This window comes from Calidris pugnax, unplaced genomic scaffold (genome assembly GCF_001431845.1).
Source record: "Calidris pugnax isolate Ruff unplaced genomic scaffold, ASM143184v1 scaffold17, whole genome shotgun sequence".
Taxonomy (NCBI): domain Eukaryota; kingdom Metazoa; phylum Chordata; class Aves; order Charadriiformes; family Scolopacidae; genus Calidris; species Calidris pugnax.
The window spans coordinates 1,325,102-1,344,599 of record NW_015090794.1 but is presented as its reverse complement, the minus strand read 5'-3'; the positions used below and the strand labels follow the sequence as shown (position 1 = coordinate 1,344,599).

The following is a 19,498-nucleotide window of genomic DNA, read 5'->3' as shown; positions in this document are numbered from 1 at the left end:
CGAGCCCCGGGCAGGCACCGCCGCGGCGGGGCGGGGCGGGGCGCGCGCCTCTGACGGACAACCCCGACCGCCAATCAGCGCGCGGCCGCCCGCACCGCGCGGCGTAGCCCCGCCCACCCGCGTCACGCATGCGCGCCCGCGGGGGCCGATGGGACTTGTAGTCCTTCACTTCAGGCGCCCTCTGTGGGCGCTTTATTTATTTATATTAAATTTTTCCCCTCTCTCTTTCGGTTTTTCTCTCTGGGTTGGTTGGGGCACAGCGAGGGCTGCTCATCCATGTCTCGAGGTCTCCACGGCCTTGGGCTATCCTGGATTTGGGGCTTTATCCTGGCCTACGGGCCCCACCGCCATGGAGTGCCTCAATGACATGGCGGCACCACGGCCACTGGGCCCTATGCCGGCAGGATGCACCCTGCCCTCAGCACCCCCCTGGCCCTGCCCTCAGCACCCTGCTGGCTCCTGCCAGTAGTATTTGGGACCCGTCCTCGGCTGGAGACCGATTGTCCCTGCCATGACATGGCCTGGGCCCAGGGTGAAGGGGGAGAACCCTGCCCTGCGCCCAGGTTTGGGGTGAGTCACCCCAGGCAGGGCAGGGCTTCCCCTCCCTGCTGACTAACCACGGCCATGGGGAAGATACCGCATTGAGGTGACGCAGATTTTTTTGGGGTGGAAAACACCCTAGAGGCAAGCGGGGGAGCCCCTCTCCCCGACGCCCCAATGACAGGCTCCTGAATGGAGGAAAGAGGGTCTGAGCCCATGCACAGCCCCAGAGCTCGAGGGTGGATGATGGAGAGAATGTTGCCAGACCCCAAGCAGGAGATCATCTCAGAAGAGGAGAAGGAAGGCTGCCATGTAAGGCCAACAGACCCCATCCGTCCATCCATCCATCCCATCCCCTCTTTGGCACCACAGACCCATCCATCGCCATCTCCCTCTTGCAGGGAGGATGAGGAGCTGCACATGAGGCCAAAGCACTGGGGTGCAGCCCCCACAGGGTGCTGGGGCTATTTGGGGTGGGTAGGAACTGGAGGGGGAGAGCATCCACCTTTGCTACCCACAGATAGAGAGGAGGAGGGCAGTGAGCCCCATCCCTGCTTTCTAGGGCAGCGCAGGAGGGACAGACACAGCGTTTGGCTGCCCCATCCCCAGGGAACCAGAGATTCCCTTTATTTAGAAGCGGTTCCCCGCTCCCTGCAACCTCATTTCTGCTGGTGGAGAAGCAAGGCACACATCCCAGCCACTGGCACCACCACACAGGCAGGCAGAGCGATGCTTTCTGCTTTTATTCAATTAATGCAGCAATCTATACAAGAAAAATAATAATAATAATAATAATGAAACCATGAAATTCCAAACCCTGACAGCGAAGAACCAAATTCTTCCTAAGAATCAACCAGAATTAAAAGATTCCCCCCGCGTCAGACTGTACATAAAATAATCTCTGCCCCATTTACAGCGTTTCACACAGTACTTCTCGTATCTCAAACTTCAGAACTGTACAACTTTGTTACAAACCACGCTTTTTCCTAGGAAAAGCTTACGGAAAAAAATATTGCCACTTTCTTTTTTCTCTTTTTTTTTTTTCATTTGTAACAAAAAAAAATTAGAATCTTTAAAAAAAACCAAAATTAAAGTCAGCCAGAACTCGTAAGTGTGGGCAGGGGCACAGAAGGGAGCAGAGACACGCTTCTCAGCTGAACGTTTCTCCTCCCAACCGGGAAAGGGAACGCTTTTGGCAGATAAAAGACTATTTTCCACTGGTGGGGGTCCAGACCCTGACCCCCCCAAGCCCTCCTCAAAGCACAGCAGCCATGGGGACCCATGGGGCTCAGACCACATAGGTGCGAGCGCCAGGCACTAACAGTGCCGAAAGCCAAAGGTCCTGGGGACCCCCCCCAAATTCCAATAAGAGCCAAGACTTGGGATGGGGATCACAGCTCTCACCTCACTAACAGCTAGATGAGAGTTCAGCAGTTGTGGAGCCAGATGTGGCAAGGTGGGCTCCCCTGCTGCTTGCCCAGCTGGGCAAGGACCTGCCCACAGACCAACAGCTCCTGCCTGGGCCAGCTCATCTCCCACCGCCGGCAAACAGCCCTCCCTTCTCTTCCTACAAACACATGGAGCCCACGCAAACGATGGAAGAGCTTTTGCTCGATGGCCGAGCCTTCTCGAGATACGGGTAGCAGTGACAAAACCCAATTCCTCCCGCTGCTTGAGGAAAAGCGGGGACAAACCCCACCTTCCTCCCCCTTCCTTAGGAGAGATGGTTCTCACGGTCTGGGCTGTGGGTTGGGGCGCATGAGATTGTCACATCGGACGTAGCCTTGTTCCCAGTTTTGGGCTGAGCAGGTTACACGAACGACACGCTGCGGGTGGATGGAGAGGAGGTGGGACTGCACCAGACAAACAGGACAAAGCTGAGCGGGTCAGGTCTGTGCACGAGCCCGTCCCACGGAGCAGAGAGGGAGAAGTTTTGCCTCCGAATTGAAGGTCACCACCCTCTGTCCCCCGCAGCAGACCCCTGCCACCGACCTGACCCGGATCCTGCAGGCAGCCCGACACAGCCGGCGACAGACAACAGGCACGGGCATCACCAGCGTTTTTGAGCCACAGATTTACCAGACAGGTTACAGTTAAGGGATCTAGACATCTGGATTCACGTTAAAATGCGTCTTCTGGTTTCAAATCAAGGTTTCGCTCCAATGTTGTTCAGTGCAAAAGAGTTAAAAAACCATGTTATCTACACATATACATCCGTTGTGTATAGAAAATGTCTGTACAAGTGGGGAAGATGGCCTGCCTATACGCTGGGGACTCCTCGCCCAAGAGATGATACAGGTCAGACTGGTTGCGTCCCACTCTCTCTCCGTGGTGTCAAACCCCAACCAGTCAGGTTGAAAACCAAGCGCATACAGATGGTGGCTGGAAAGCAGCTTGGGTGAGGGGCTTCTCCTGTCCCTCCAGCCACGGCCACCAGCTCAGACCCACCGCACAGATGGGGGCAAGGGGAAAGGAAGGAGGGGAGAGTTCCCAACCATGGTATGCGGGAATACCGAAACAAACCGGGAGAGGAAGGATACCTGCAGGTGTACAGACTGCACAAGGACAGGGATTAGGTGATGGTTGGTACCAGGCTAGAGCCAAGCCCTCAGGATGCCTTGTTCAGTGGAGACAGACCCAACGGGAGCCTTGCTCTGGGAGGGCAGGTTGCCTCCAGCTTCATTTTGAGTTGAGACACCGGGGTACAGTATCCATATTGCAGAGGTAGGAGTAAAACTGGGAGCTGGTGCAGGGGGGAAGAAGGGGAGAACAGGCTGTGGAGAGCTGAGACCTCTGGCAGCGACCACTGCCACCCACAGCAGAGCCTGACACTGAAGGGGGCACGGGGCACATCCAGGATGAATCCAGAAAGACAAGGAGAACCAGCCATTGCTAGGCATCCTGCTAGCAGGTCTCTAGCTTGCCGGAGATGTTTGCACCAGCTGTAAGGAAGAGAAGGGACGCTGCCCCCAGCACACGGTTTTGCTATCAGGGAAACGCCAAACTTTCCAAAACAGGGGGTTTGTAGCCAAGAGCTGGCCCAGATTCTTTGCAGAAAGCTGGGAGGGCGAGGAACACTGCTTCAAATGCTAAGCGTGGTCTGAAAATGGCTGTTTGAAAGTTTCAGAAGTAGCAGAAGCATGAACTTTCAGACCTCTGGGCCGCAAGTCTCTGCCTGTACCTCTGCACCGAGCCAACGGGGGCTCTCACCAGGAAAGCAATCAGAAAAAGAAAATCAGAGACAGGCACTGGGGATCTCACCTATGAACCCCTCGCAGATCAGCAGTGCTGAAGGTGATGGTAATTTCCTTTGCACTAAGATGGCTGCTACATCCAGCCTCAGCAGTAACCCCAACAGTGGGCGAGTGGCAGAAGTCAGCAGGGGAGGAAAAGGACACCGAGACCCAGATGTCAGCAAACGTGCTCGATCGCCAAGGAACGGCGCTCTGGGGAACAATGCCTGGGTTTTGTTGTTTTTGTTTGTTTTTTTTTTTTTTTTTGACTGGGAGCCCCTCAAAACAGCAGCAAACGGGTTTCAAAATATATTACATCTTTTTATTGCCAAGCGTGCAGACCATGAAGTGTGTGGGGGACACAACACTAAGAACTACAATTTGAAGGAGGGCAAAGCAGTAAAAATTTAAAAATAATACTACTCCTTACAACTGCCAACACTTGGGTTTAAAGAATCAATTGGAGGAAGTTTCCTAAAAGTACGGTTCTAAATATGGTGTTAGGCCCCAAACTTTGAAAATGCCGAGGCTTTGGTCTGGGCTAACACAAACCGGGTGGAGGAAGGAGGCAGACTTTCTAAGGCTAACTCCACAGGGGCAAATTCCTATTCCTCTCAGCGTTTTCTGTAGCAACCAGAAAACTCCCAACCCCAGGAATTCTAGCAGGAATAAGCCAGGAGGCGGCGGGCAATTTCTGCACTAGTAGCTGCTGAATGCACTGAACTGGGGCCAAACTAGACCCTTGCAGTGTCCTCGCTCCCAGAGCCAGCCTCGGAGGGGACAGACCGCAGCCGAGCTGCCCAGCTCCCCCCAGGCCAGGGCAGTGTCTGTTCCTGCTCTGACAGAGCCTAGTCGGTCCCTCTGGATGGGGTGCTGTGCCATCTCAACACTCTCCACCTAAAAGGGGCAAAGGGCTGAAAGCCAGTCCCCCAGGTAGTGGAGAAGAGCTTTTCTCAGGGGGGTCCCAAGGCGAGTGTCCCCACAAGCACAGCGTCTCTCCTACTCCTCTTTGCTATCTCCAGCTCTGGGAAGCAGCACATACTCAATGCGATCGCTCACTCGGCAGCCCCGGAGCTCCAATATGGACCTCAGGTCAACGTTGGACCAGCCTCAGTGAAGCCAGCCCACGTTTCCTTCCTCCTCAACCAAAACACACCCCTGGTCAGACCAGCACTGAGAAACCAGAGCTCAAGTACATTCTTCTCGGAGAGGGCAGCACAGGGACGCGAGGCTGCGAGCCCACGCTGGCTTGGGAAAAGGGACTGGAAAGGAAACCTACGGCATTTAAAACTGGTACTAAAGTGCAACAAAAATGTCCTAAACCCTTTGAAATCAATTGCAGTAAGAGGGGTCTGCAAAGCTTCAAACTTCCAGTTACTGCAGGGCACCCTTAAAACAAACCCAACAACAACTATGTAAGAGCAGACCAAGGAGCCCTTTGGTGAAGCAAAGAATATGAGGCCACCACAGAGAATTTCAGCTCCTGGGGTCAAACATCATATTTAGAACATTTGGAAAGGAAGAAAGTTAAAGCAAAAAAAAAAAACAAAAAACAAAACCAAAAAACCGAAAATACAATTCTTGAATCTTGCGCAATGAAACAGTTAAACTTTTTGGTGTCTTCAAAAGAAATCCCAACAGACAGCCTGGCATAACTTTATCTGCTTCCTAAGGGAGGGATGCCCGTTTGACCCATGACTCAGGACACCATGTGCACTGGACATGTTCCATCCTTACGTATGTCTCAGCATTCCTCCATTCATAAAAAGAAATCGCTAGATCCTTCCTGTTTACTCTTCAGCCTGAAAGGAAAAACCAAAACTGAAGCTAGATGGAAGATAGCCAGAGGGAGGAGAAAGTTTTCACAGACTGGAGGCCAATCTCATCAGCTCCACGAGCCTGGAAAGTGCAATCCTCAGTGTCGCCTCATTTTAACTTTCCTGGCTGGGCTGCCATCCTCCTCTTCCTCGTCACAGTCCTCTGTGTACTCGTAAGACCTTCGCCAATAGTTCTCGGAGCTGAAGTTGCTCCGCCTCCTATGTTTTGGTAAGAGGACTGAGCGCCTGTTTTCCTCTTTATCCATTTCTAGAATCCGTGGCCTATGGAGAGAGAGAGACAGAGGGAGTGAGAGCACATCCACGACAGGATTCAGACATTCCGTGTGCAGACACTATCCACAGTTTTGCATACTTAGAGCAATATGACTGACTGTTTCCACACTGCTTTCCCAGTACTGGGCACCCAGCAGAACAGGAACAGATCACCAAGTTGCACCTTCCATGAGGCGGCTGAGAACTTCGCTTTCAATGGTGCAAGTACTTCCCCTTCCCAGGGCAAGTTTTGGTCTTTCCCTCCACCAGGAACACTTCCAAACAGCCCAGTCACCTCTTTTTAAGTGCAGCGTGTGGCCTCAAGAAGGCAGAGGGATCTGTCTCTCCTACAGAACTCACAGCACAGAGCCAAACTCCTTTTTTAGCTGCTGCGGTGCTTGTGGTGCAGGATGAAACCACAGCTCTGAACTCCTCTGTCCTCTCTAGTTCTCCCAAACATTAGCAGATCAGTGCAATTGTTATTCTGCAAAGCTGCCTCTGCTCTGGCCTCCAATCACTTCCTCATAGGACTGGGCTGGTGGGCTGCACAGACCACTTATTTTTTTTATCCCAGGTGCCAACTGCCAAGTTCCTCCAAGAGATACCACTATCTGATATCCAGGCTATTTACATGTGTTAATCTGGAGTCACTGAGGCCAAAGGAAGAGAAAAACATGTTTTTGATACCCATCTGGTGCAGAAGTTTATGCAAGCCCCCCCCACCCCAACCCTGATAAGGTCACATCAGGCTGAAAAACAGCTCTCACGGATCTGCAGATTTGTCCTGCGTGATCGCTTCTCTAATCACACACCGGCCCACCGCGTGCTCAGAGGTAGGCTGTCATTTCCAGGCTGCCTTCTCTTCTCCATCTACCTTCCCAGTCACTCTGAGTCCAGGTGAATGAACACTGCTCATAAACACGCCATCCCCACCCTCCTCCCCTCCAGGACAGGTTGAAACACGGGCTGGGACCGCACAGCGGCCAAGCCCCGAGACCAAGCCAACTTTTGGTTTTCACACCACGTGCAGAGAACACCGTCTTGATCCTCAGGAAGCTTTGGAATTGGAGAATACCAGAAATATTGCAAGACAGCTGGCAGACTGGCTATTGCTCACGGCTATCAGTACGTTCACACAGAGCACGGTGGTGTTTAAGGGAAGCCTTGCTGCAGAGCTCAAGCTGTCTGAAACCTCAGCGAGGAGCTCCAGCTGAAGGTCAGGTTTACCCATTCACACAGTCTGGTTACACACACAAAAATATACACATGCAGCTCTGGAACCAAAACAGCTCTGAGAAGCTTCCCAAGAAGACCTTCACCTTTCCCAGATAGCAAAACCTCACGTTCTCTCCCAAGACTGCTTTCATAATACAGTTTAACGCAGCTGCACAGGTTGCTTGGCAATAGAGGTCAAAAATAATTAGCTGCAGGGAAACTATTGTTCTGAATGACTGCATTATCAAGAGCCAGCCAAATCTATTGCTTCTTCATTATGCCACTCACAGGATAAACAAAGTAAGCTGCTTACAGCCAGAGCTTAGCCTCCACAAGCCTAGGAGGAACATATAAAGAACCTCATTCTGATAAAACAGATCTGTACACCACAGGAAGCACCTGGGAGGTGCAACCTAAGATGTTTTTAAGTGTGCTGTGTAGTCTCTCTTATCAGAGGCCAGGAGCCTCAAACATGCACTGACCTAGAGATACCATCCAAAACATGGCTTTTGGGAGAGATCGTCCTACCTGTGAGCAGCATCAGGATCTGCTTTGCGATGGGACCGCTTTGGTTTCAGGATCTGGTCCCGGTTGCTTCCCGAGAGACGGTCAGAGTTATAACCTGGTGGCAACACAGAGCTACTCAGGGATTTTGTTTCCAATCGAGGTGCATCTAGTCTTGTTCTGCAAATATTTAAAGAGAAGAGAATTTGCAAAGAGTTTGTACAGAACCACTGGTGTGCTGCAGCAGACTTCTGTCCTAGATGTGCTGAAGCAGAACCCTCAATCCCAGCCACATGGCTCAGGAAGAGGGTCAGGACTATTACACTCAACAGCAGAACAAGCTGCAGCTTTCTGATACTTAAAGCTTCAGGTTTAACATTTGCTGCCTTGGTTAGAGGGAAGAGGAAGGCTCAGGGACAGCGTGGTCATGAGATGAATGTGAACGGTGCTGGGCTCACTGCAATTCCAGTCATGGGATAGAGAGTAGGGGCGTTGGAGCCCCTGTGAAATCCCATGAAATCACAGTGACTCGTCAATAACTCGCAGCTCCAGTTCAGCCACCTGGGAGATACCCTGCAAAATTCATCATCACCTACAACAGTAATAACTGCTTCTATCTGGAAACTCCCTACTGTCTCAAGATCTCGTGGGGTCAGGCGTTTCTCAGCTTGAGTAAGAGTTGATGTGCGAGTCAGGAGAAGGTCTAGCAAACAGAAGCTGCACCACAGCCCTCCCAGCAGTGCAGCACCACCTAGATAGTGCTGGGATAGAAACATGCTCAAGCAGCACCAGAGAGGAAGCACAGCTCTCCCCAGAGCAGAGCTGTCGCTGGCCCAGGGACGACTTCAGCCACGCACACATGGAGGGAGGCAGCAGACTGAGCAGCAGGAATGAAAACTCGATGGCACAGCACAGTTACCAGTCTCAGCTTACAAGCGTTGCTAAAGTCTATTTCAAAACACAGACTGAAGCATAAGAATTGGGCAAAAATCACTAAAAGGTGGTGCTGGTGCCCCACAGCTGCCAATTTCAGGAGGATCCAAGCCAATTCCCAGAAGGAAAGGCACGTTGATATTGTTGCTGCAGCCCGTTTTCCTCCCCAGGATTAGGGGTGAATACAGAAGGGGTCTGGGTGAAAGAAAGGGCAGAATCACTACCTGCTCTCCAGTGTTGAACTTTAGCTCCTGAGAGAGGTTTCCACAGGAGAATCCCAACCTAAACTCCTGTTAGGAAGCACGTCCAGTTGCCAAGCTTCCTTTCTACCATCAGGGAGAGGCTCTTCAGTTAACCAGGGCGATGCCAGGCTGGCCCACGCAAAGCTGGGCACGGCAGCCCCAGTCTGCCCAGCATTCCAGAAACAAGGAACACTTCCGCAGGGAGTTGCCAGGCTGGAGCCTGCTCCAGGCCACAAGGCCGTTCTTGGCTCCAGGACTGGACCCAATCCAGCTAGGAACACCAAAGGCGTTGTGGATCCTGTCCCGGACAAGTGAGGTGGTTTAAATACCTCTCAAATACAACAGCAACTACAGGGCTGCAATTAAAACAAACAAACAAACCACCAAATAAACTGCAAGGGCAAGGGAACACCAGCCACACTTTCCGTCCACAGAGCAATGCAGGTAGGAGGTGCAGGAGCAGGTACAAGGAGAGGCTGTACTAAAATGGAGAGCAAATTACCTAAAAAGTACAAGTTAAATAGAATTATTCGGCAAGGGAACACCAGCCACACTTTCCGTCCGCAGAGCAATGCAGGTATGAGCTGCAGGAGCAGGTACGAGGAGAGGCTGTACTGAAATGGAGAGCAAATTACCTAAAAAATACAAGTTAAATAGAATGACTGCCCTTTGTAACTGCTCAGAAATGGCAGCAGAAGCCCTCCAAAACAACTTTTGAGACCCAATTCCATAGGTCGTATTTCTATCCCCTACCTCTTTCGGCATTTCCTGAAATTGAGAGCATGGTTCCTCTCCCCCAGCCTCTTGCTCAAAGTGCTTCCCAAGCTCACTGTCTCCCCGCCGTCCTGCTCGCCGATACGCAGGGAACGCTGTAAATACCCTCACGCTGCAGCTACACAAACACTGGAGTGTTTATGACCTACTTGGTAACCACGCTGCTCTCGAGCATCCTGCAAAACTCAGTCACTTCTCCAGCTCGCGCGGCTTTGCTCTGCCACTGCCAGCAAAAACCATCTCTAGAACCACACGCTCGGAGCAGAGGCAAGAGCAGATCCAGCCTCAAATGTTTGGGGCCCGGCAGCCTATTCAGAGCCAAATATCCCAATTCTGAGCTGCAGCAGAGTTGGTGCTGCCGTATGACTTAACGGATCCGGTCGTGCTGGAGAGCTTGAGGCTGAAGAGGAGGAAGAGGAGTTTTACCAGGCGGGCTGGCTGCTCCCAAGCCCTCTCGTGCTAACCGGGCTAGCAGAGGAAGGAGCTGTTTTCCTGCTTGCATAACATGTTATTTCAGCCTGCACGAAGTCGCATGATGCGGGAGGAGGGAAGGACATTGGTTTGCAGCAATAGATGCCGCGGGGATGCGAGCACAGACAAAGGTCGCGGCAGCCCCGCTGTGCCTGCGTGCACGCACACGGGACTGGGCGCGGAGACGGCCGCCGTCACAAGGGATAAGCAGCAATTAATAAGCTCTATTTGGCAGCAATCAGCACGCACCCTTTGGCAAACAGGCAACTGCCATGTATTCACCGGGGCCGCTAAGCTCTACGGAGATTACACAAAAATAATTACCAGGGGGGTTTCCACTTTGCTCAAGAGAAAAATCCTGTTGTGGTTTCCCTTCAGCCTGCAAGTCAACTCGGCCCATCGCTGTCTGCGTATGACTGGGCAGAGACACTTCTGCTCTGACACTAAGCAAATCAGGCTCCTGAAATCAGGGGAAGATGGAAGGACACACTGCTACAGAAGGATGGCTAAGCAAACGCAGCCAATTCGGCTCTGCTAGGAGCTAAAAAGGCTTTGTCTCTCCAGCAGCGATGCACCAGGTCAGCCAGGTACATCTCAGACAGTTAGGTGCTTGCCCAGTTGCGCTTTGAGGGCAGTCAGGCTGGACTGAAATAACTCAGCACCCTCAGCTTACAGAAGCTGGGGAAAGCAAGGGGTTGAATCAATATAAACAATTATATTCAGTGAAATTCAGTGAAATTAGATATCTGCTCCAATTTGGGCAGCTTTAGCTTATTTAGCCGAGTCTGTCTTTCCTAGGGAACTGCTCCACAGCCTAAGGCAGGCAGCTCCTCTCTCCCAAAGCCCAACTAGAGCAGCTGCAGGATCTGGAGATGCCTTCCACTGGTGCACGTCAGCACTCACACTGCTTTGCTGGCTGCAGTAACCAGTAAGGAGAACGTAACAGCCTTTGAGCTCTTATCGCAACCCTCTCGCCTTAAACCTCATGCGGCAGTAACCAGCTATGGGATGGTTTGGTTCTAATCTGTCTTCCTTTGATCCCACCTGCCACATCCCATCCTGCCTCCCTGGGTCTGTGCTGATTTTGCTTGGCTCACGCCTCAGGGCTGCTGTTTTTCCTGCCTTCATTTCACGGGTTTCTCTAACCAGATGTCCAATTCCACTCCACTGGCTTTGTGCCGTATCTTCACAAAGTTGCCAGACTTGTTTTGAAACCAACTAAGCTGTCCAAAAGCTCAGCAAGTGTGAATCCAGACCGCTTGACTGCCAGCCTTATGCCAGCCCGGGCCACAACTGCAGCCCTGCCCTCATGCCCACGCTTTTGTCTTGAGTTTACAGTACTCCAGTCATGTGTGTTTCCACTTGCAAGAAGATTCTTGACAGCAGAATTACTGCTAACAGCTCCTAAGGCACAATCAACATGGGTGAACATGTGGCAGTCACATTTTTTGGTCTCCTCGTAGAAGGAACTGAGAAGAGAGGACATTTCTTGGCACAAAGAAAGGTTATACAGAGGCAGTTTGGGGTGAGGTTGGTTTATTCTTTCTCCATTTTCTGAAGAGCTTTAGAACAGGCATTGGCTGATGCAATGCCATCAGCTGACCAGGACAGTGTATTTTCTAAAATAGGAAGCATGCGATACAGCTTAGAGAGCTTGGCTTCCCAACACCAACTCAAAGGACAAGCTCTGTAAATTGATCACTAAATTCACTGCACCCGTTTCCCTTCAAAGCCAGAATCTTCCTCCCTCTCCCCAGGAAATGAAAACCGTGCTGCCAAGAAAACTTTATCTGGTTTATAGGAGACTCTTCATCACAAGCAGCAGCTTCAAAGAACTGTCCAGGTAACTCACACGTGTGGGTATCATACGATCAGACACCTGAATATGCAGCCCAAAACAAGAGAGTTTGAAATCCTAGCTGTTTGGAGTTAGGAAGCCGATGAAAGCCAGGTGTTTGGAAACGAACAGGGCTTGCAAACACAGACATTACAATGAAGAACTGCTGCACAGAGCCAAGAAGTGATTAATTCTGCAGTAACAAGTTCCATCTACTTCCACCAGCCAAGCGATGGGTACGGCAAGACACAAACGAGCATCAGAGTGACAGCTAATCAAGATCTAAGATCAAGCCAACAAATTAACAGACAAGGCAGTTTTAAAGTGTTTCTTTAAAAGCACCTTAGGAAACATCACCCCACCACGTACAAGTTTATCTTACTGTCCAGAGGGCTTCAACACTTACTTTCGAAGGATGATGACAGCTCTTCTCTCCTTGATGTCCTGTGGTCGAATACAGTGTGTAATTTCATCGGCTGCATACCCACTGACAACAAAAACAAAAAGCCACTGTGAGAAAGATGACAGGCAGAAGCAGAAAGTGGTTGCCAGCCTCAACAACTCAGTTTGGCCAGTCATTTCCTAACTTCCACCAGGAATTCCTCCTCCAAACACCATTCCCCAGGCATAAGGGAGCTAGACTTACAGGAAGGAAGAAACTTCAGAAAGGAATGAGGACAGTTTGGGGCTCTTTTGTTTTGTTTTTTGACTTGATCTTTTAGTGTACACCAGAGGAAACTGCCACCTGCCACAACATTGTGAAATAAGACATGTAGAAAATGAGTTTACGGAGTGTAAATTCAGCTAATTCATTTATCAAGAAATTAGAGAGCAACAGGGGGAAAAAAATCAGCACATGGCTCCAAAGCATCTTCTCATGCACGTCCCTGAGATAAACCATTTCTCAGGGCTGACATATGCAGCAAACCCAGACACGGACAGGTACCAGAGTCGATGAGAACATTTGTTAGTCGAGGAGGGGGTGCAGTGGTGGTAGAGTCGAATGTCTCACCCCCCTCAGCTCAGCACAGATGGTGCCATCTCAGCACCCTCACCTTCTCTGCTGCCCACCATGTGACACCCTGGCAGGAGCATATCTCATCACTCACGTGGGTGCTAACGAGCAGGTCCGAGAGGTGGGCCTGCCCTCTACCTGCTGTTTGGAGAGCGTTCACAAAAGAGCCTTCTAGAGTCCACTACAGGGAAAAGAGAAGGTAAATGCCTTCAGAGCCTTCAAAAAAACCCTGACAAGGACAAGAAGACTTCTGGACGAGGGACAAGGGACTTGGGCAAAGCTAGCACACCCCAAATAGTTTAACCTGAAGCAGGAATCACTGAGCCCACTCTCCCCACAAGGTTTCACCCTGAAGCTGCTGCCACACTGGCTGTCAGCCAGCCCTCCAGGAGCGTGGCCAGGGCCATCGGCTTCCAGGTTACCCAGGACACTCAGAGCAGAGAACAGATCACGCACACACGTCTTCTCTGGGGATGGGACCAGGTTTTCTTTATCTGGTTAGATAACCCACCCACTCACCGAGAACACCACACCTCAAAGATGGATTTACTGCTCTGAGAAGAGAGTTAAGAGTCTAAACCCTGATCAGTTAAAACAGGGGTTGATGTCCATCCCCCCCGTCCTCCGGGGCATTGCAGAACAAGACAGCGCTATGCGAAAGGGCTTATAATGATGCTCTATTATGTTCCAGGAATCTCTGCGTCAGGCTCCAGCGAATTCATTAATATCACCCACGTTAAAATTCAACTCAGCACATCCTCAGCGATACCTTGAACATCAGGAAAAGGTCTGCTTCCAGACCTGAGCTCTCCATTACAAGATACCAGCCTGGCTGCTCGTTCTCGCTCCCCAGGCAGGAACCTGCTTTCCAGCTCATTTTCAGGGCAGCATGAGGCAGAGCTCATGGTCCCAGATCCATGTGGGCAAGACCAAAGCAACAGCCCCAGTAATCCCACCCGAGGCCCTAATGGGGACCCACCAGTCTGCTCCAGTGCCATGCTGGTGTGGGAAAACTCAGATATAACAACGGTGTGTCTCTGCATGGCCCTCCAGCAAAAGGGTGGAGACACAGGTACCAGGCTGAGAAACGGAAGAAAAAGATTATTTGGTTGTGTCACCCTTGTTCTGCTTTGTGCCGGCATGAACTTCTCACCCACTGCCCGGCCTTGCTGCATCCTGCTGATGGGTGAAGGGGCAGATGCTGGAACAAAACACCCATAATGATATCAAGGGTCTACCCAGAGATTTCTTGCCCAGAAAACAAAATCAAAGCGTGAGGTAAGAGAACTTGGTAAGGAAACCCCTAAATCTCCAGCTTAGAGCATTTTCCAGAAGAACACAGGGAGGTGCAGATTAACAGTCCAACTCCTAACTAACCTGTCAGATCTTATATCCCCAACTCTGCTCCGAGTCTCTTTTTCCCCTCCAGAAGAGCTGCTGCCGAGCCGCACCGTAACTGATTCACGTGGAGATGAGAGCGGATTTTTTTCTACAAACATCACCAGAAAGGAGGCCCTGAAGTTCTGCAGAGTCTCTAACAAGAAACATTTCTAGGGGTTGACGACAGCCAGGCCAGCTCAGGGGCAGAGGGACCTCACACACTGGCCCATCGCAGGCTTTGAGCAACTCGAAGCTTTACTTGTGGTTCAGGAAAGCTGCTGCCACAAACCACGGATGTGACAGCGACCAGTTCAAGCAGAGCTTGAACAAATCTATTTGCCTCATCACCACCGGTACACGCAGAACTTCCTCTGCGCCAACGGCCTGGTCTCAGGGACCAGATTTTTCTGGAAAAGCCTCTAATCCAGGCAGTTGCGGAGAGATTCCTCCGGCTGGGAAGAAAGCAGGCTCACCCTCCGGAGACTCCAACCGGCTCCAATTTTGCTACCATCAGGCAATGCCTCGAGACAAGAGGAGAGACAAACATCATGATGTTTCCGCTGCTATTACAAACAGCAGGGAGAGGACCTGGAGCACTCAGCAGCTGCAGAAGGGAAAAGCCCGTATGGCACACAAGCTCTCAGAACTTGGGAAATGTTACCTTTGGTCATTTATTCCTCAGGCTAATGACAACTGCACTATTTCCAACCACGGTGCTGAGAAGCAACATCCGGCAGCTAAACAAAAGCCGGCTCGGTGTCGAGATTTGTTCCCCACGCCAGCAGCTATGGGGCACGGTGTGGGGCTCCTGCACAGTGCAGGGGTCCGGCTGCAACCCCCCACTCTATCTGGCTCTGCACCCCCCAGCTTCCACCCTTTTTTCCAGGCTAAGCATTTTTTAAAGCACATGTTCCCCAGATGAATGGGCAAATTCCTCCACCTCCTCCCCACCGCTTCTATCGATTGATGCTTATCAAATTCCGCAGCACCATCTTTACATAGGTCAAGTGAATGTCTCAAAAACAAACACAGTGGTGAGGTGGTGTCAACGACTCCAGATATCACCTCTCGCAGCAGATGGCAAAAATGAGACTGGCAGGGGAGCTCAAAGAGTGTGGACAGCTGGATCTGCAGAGCTCTCTGCTTTGGCTCTACCAGAGCATATTCAGAGCGTAAGGACAAAGCATTGCTCAAGATATATCCCTTGAATAGCGGCTGACCCAAAGACCCAGAGCCACGGTCTCTCAAGGCATCTTAGGCTTAGAGATTCAACATTTGACTGTACAGGAGTTGTTTGTTTCCCCTTATCCCATTCGCAACAAATCTGTTAAAAAAAAAAAAAAAAGAAAATCTACAAAAGTGGTCCAGCCAGCAGCCCCCAACAGGCAGCTGATGGTCCATGGGATTGAAATCCAACTTCACTCCAAATGGCCACAAAGACCAGCACAAACCAAGGCGCTGCTGCTGCTTTCTCCTGGCCTGGCCAGCAGCAGGACAAACCTGCAGGAACCTGGGGCTGTGGGAGAAGAGGGGACTGGAGGACGTTTTCTTCTAGATGTCAAAACCTACAAGGGGAAATCTTCACCACAGGTATGAAAGGAAAGGAAAAAGTGCCTTGCTGGAAGAGCAAAGGGCTCATTAGCAGGTCGTGGGGAGGCTTAACCTTTGTCCTGCTGGCAAAGGTGCACAGCCCAGCCAGGAGAACCTCCAGTCCACCTTTTAAACACTAACCCATCATCTTGAGATCTGAATACTTTCCAGTGAGCTTGAGGGAGGTTCAGTGTTTGCAAACACCACAGCCTGCTTCACGGTAGGCAAATAAAGTCAAGGGAGGGACACGGGGAAAGCCCCTCTAGGGACTCCCTGCCAGGTAGGTGCTAGAAAATCAGGAGGGCAATTTGGAATAAGCTGCTGAGAGCAGGAACAGGATGTGGGTGATCTGGGGAAGAGTCGGAGAATGATGTGGGGGCAAAGAGAGACATCTGACAGCTTTCTTTAGATCCTCATGACTTCCACACAGTAACCAAACACACGTAACTACCCTGGCTTCCCCGGGCAGGCAGCACGCCAGCAGCAGCCACTGACCCAGCAATATTTGAATCACAGACATTACAAGCATGCCGTTTCTATCTGCGCCGTTTCCCTATCTCCAGGGCAACTGCCTTCAGCAACTGTTTACTGGGAGGAGAAAAAGCCAAGTTTGGGAAGTTGACTTAAACACGAGCGAGGGTTGGATTTCTGAGATACACCCCTGAGAGCCTACCGACAAGTCTGCACCTCTCCCCCCTCCTCCCAAATCGCTGGGGTTAGAGGGGAGACAAGGAGACCAGCAGGAGACCAGGACGTCTGCCTGAGTCGAGGAACTTGTATCCAGCCAGGATCATATCATCACAGAACAATCACTTTGGCAGAATCTCTCTTAAGTGAGTGCTAAGTATCTGCTAACTGCTGTACCAAAATTGAAATAATCCCTGGTTTAAATTCTATTATTTGCTGGAAAGCAGAACATCTACCCATGGATTAAGCTAGTGAACGCCTGCGGCAGGTCGCTTAGAAAGCAACCCTTCTATTTAGAGAGAAAAAGATATCTTCGTTTGCTTTGTACAATTGCTTCAGCCATGTTAATAAGCTGATCACGGTACACAGACGACGCTGGCCAACAACTCAAACTCACAGGCCTGGGAGACACCCCGCTCCGGTTTCAGGAGCCCTGAACCAGATGCCTCTTCCTGGCAGTTTTGGGAGGAGAGACCTCTCCCTTCTCCCACCATCCTCCACTGCGAAGTCCTCATCCTCCTTCAGATATAAAGCCAGGAGAGTTTTCCTAATGGCTTCGACTACAACACTACAGCCTGACCCGGCGTTAACAGCTCTGCCAGCACACTCCTAAGCAAGAAAAAAAAACCCTCTCGCTGTCCTTCAAAAAGACCTCTGGCTGTGAAAGGACAGACAGCTATTTACTCCAGGCTCCCCCTGGGGAAAGGCAGCACAGGGGTTCTCATCACCAGCAGGAAAATTAGGGTAGAAAGTTTCTCTCCTCCTGTCTAAGAGGAGATGACGGGGAGCGGAACGGCTGCCTCGCGCCTGGCAGTCTCCATCCCCAGGGATGGAGCTTGCTCCGTGGTAAAAAGGACATGTGGCAGGTCAGGTCCCCCCTCTGGTCCCATTTCACAGCATCATCCTGACCCCTGCCCCTCTCTGACCCACCAGAGACAGGAAAATGTCCTCAGCGCCGTTCCCGCTTCCCTCTGCAGCCTCCCTCAGCCCTCGCTAATCCACAGGAGTTACCTAACGCAGGGGGTACAGGGAGGATTAGTTAATGTTTGTGCAGCTTTTCCGAGATAAAAGCTACGCGAGATCTCAGCATTTATTATTGATGCACTAGTCAACGGTGCGAGGCTGTGCGTATGGGGCTGGGGGGGAGGTGGGGGGGGAAATTCCTTCCCGAACCCTGCGGCGATCACTTTACAAGCCAAAGCAGAGGATTGTGTTACAGCTTGGGAGCCCTGAAAACCAACCTGGACCTTCACCAGTCCAAAAAAATTAATATTAAAGACCCCAAACGGGGATACAGTTGGTTGCTTGGAGCACTGCTGGCAGAGTCCGGCCATCCCTGCAGGGAGCACTCTGACCTTCAGGGACACCTCACCGAGTCAGGCAGCGCCGGTGCTGGGCTTGGGGCCACCCTTCCCAAAACCTGGATGCTGGTGTGTCCTTCCACACCAGCCTGTGCACACCCTGCCCGTCCCCTCACCTGCCTGCCCCGGGAGGCAGTGGGGATTAGGAAGCAGGCGTTTCCCAGTGCCAATCCCAGCTTTCCTACCGGCCGGCTGCGTGACCTTGGGCAGGTCATTTCACCTCTCACAGCTTTTCCCCCCCTTGCGAGAGCGCACGTGAAGTCCTTTCTGGCACCCGTGACCCACCACGGTTCCAAGTGCCAGTCCCACAGGGGGGGGACTCTGCGATCCCATCTCCCCACGGGCACCACACAGGGAAGGGTTGAGCATTCCCAGTTTCCAGACTGGGAAGACGAGGCCATTCACACCTCCTTCCCCACGCTTAAGGTCAGGTCGGGAAGGCACCGGCCAAGCTAAGAATAGACCCAGCAGCCCCATCCCAACCAGCTGCTCCTCTCTGACCGCTCTTGGGCAGGGGGATCCATTTTACGTCTCGATGTGTTATTTTAACCGTTTACAGGAACTACAGCACAGCTCGGCTCCGCAAGCGGCCACGCTCCCGCCAAGACGTGCCTGGAGAAGACACCCCACCCACCCACCCTATCCACATCCACCGCGGCGGCAGGAAGCCCACCCCCAGCTCTTTCCTTCACCCCCTTCCACCGCAGCGAGACCCCACACGCCTCCGGGTGGGCGAGATCGAGCCCGAGCCACCGTCAGGGTGTGCGTCCTCGTGCCTCGTGATTAACGTTACACAACCCAGCCCCGGCACGTTAGAGGAGGCCTTGGCGACGCGGGGCCGAGTTACCTGAGCACCGTGACGCTTCCCCTCTTGACGGGCAGGAAGAGAACGGGCTCCGAGACCCTGATGGGTTTGAACTGGAATTTACAGCCGAAGCAGAGGGCCGAGTCGCTGAAGAAGGAGACGGAGACGATGGGCCTCTCAAAGATATGGATGGGGTCCACGTGGGAGACAATGCAGCCCCCCGGCTGGTAGTCGTTGATGACGGCACTGTTCACAAAGCCCTCGGGAATCACCCGGTGCTCCACCAGCTTCCTGATCACCAGGTCGTGCACCCACTCGGGGATGGCATCCACCTCCCCCCGGGGGTACAGGCGTTCCTGGCCTGGGCCTCGTCTCTGCAGTTGAGACCCGTAGGTGTAGCCCTCCCCGAAAAAATACTTGTTCCGCAGAGGGGCCCGATCCACCGTGTGCTCCTTGTAGAGCCCCTTCTCCGCCCGGGACACCACCTCCTCGATGCGGGCCTCGATCTTGGCGCACTCCTCGGCGCTGAAGAGGCGAAGCTGGCGGATGCCGCTCTTGACTTTCCGAGCTTCTTCCTCCTCCTTCTGCTCCTCGTAGTCGCTGGCTTCGGAGCCGGAGTCCTCCTGGTGCCGCCGTTTGCGATCGTAAAGGGGTTCGGGGGGCTCCCGCGGGAGGTTCCCCCCCCCGTTGTTGTTGTTGCTGCTGCCGCCGCCCCCGTTGCCGCCTTTGTGGCCGTCCCGGTAGGGCATCATGGACTTGAGCTTCTCCCGCAGGTCCGTGTAGCCGCTGCCCGCCATAGTGCGTCCGCAGCCCCCGCCTCT

At 52.2% G+C, this 19,498-nt stretch overlaps 1 protein-coding gene across 1 annotated transcript; it reads right to left on the bottom strand.

Annotated features, from left to right (window-relative positions):
* Positions 1–1,268: 1,268 nt before the first annotated feature.
* ALKBH5 (alkB homolog 5, RNA demethylase) lies at positions 1,269–19,492 on the bottom strand. Its single transcript, XM_014936535.1, has 4 exons — positions 18,720–19,492; positions 12,246–12,326; positions 7,607–7,762; positions 1,269–5,872 (listed from the first exon to the last, which is right to left on the bottom strand). Exons 1-4 carry the CDS (start codon positions 19,472–19,474, stop codon positions 5,689–5,691), a joined length of 1,176 nt encoding a protein of 391 aa, XP_014792021.1. The 5' UTR covers positions 19,475–19,492; the 3' UTR covers positions 1,269–5,688.
* Between the last annotated feature and the right edge of the window lie 6 nt (positions 19,493–19,498).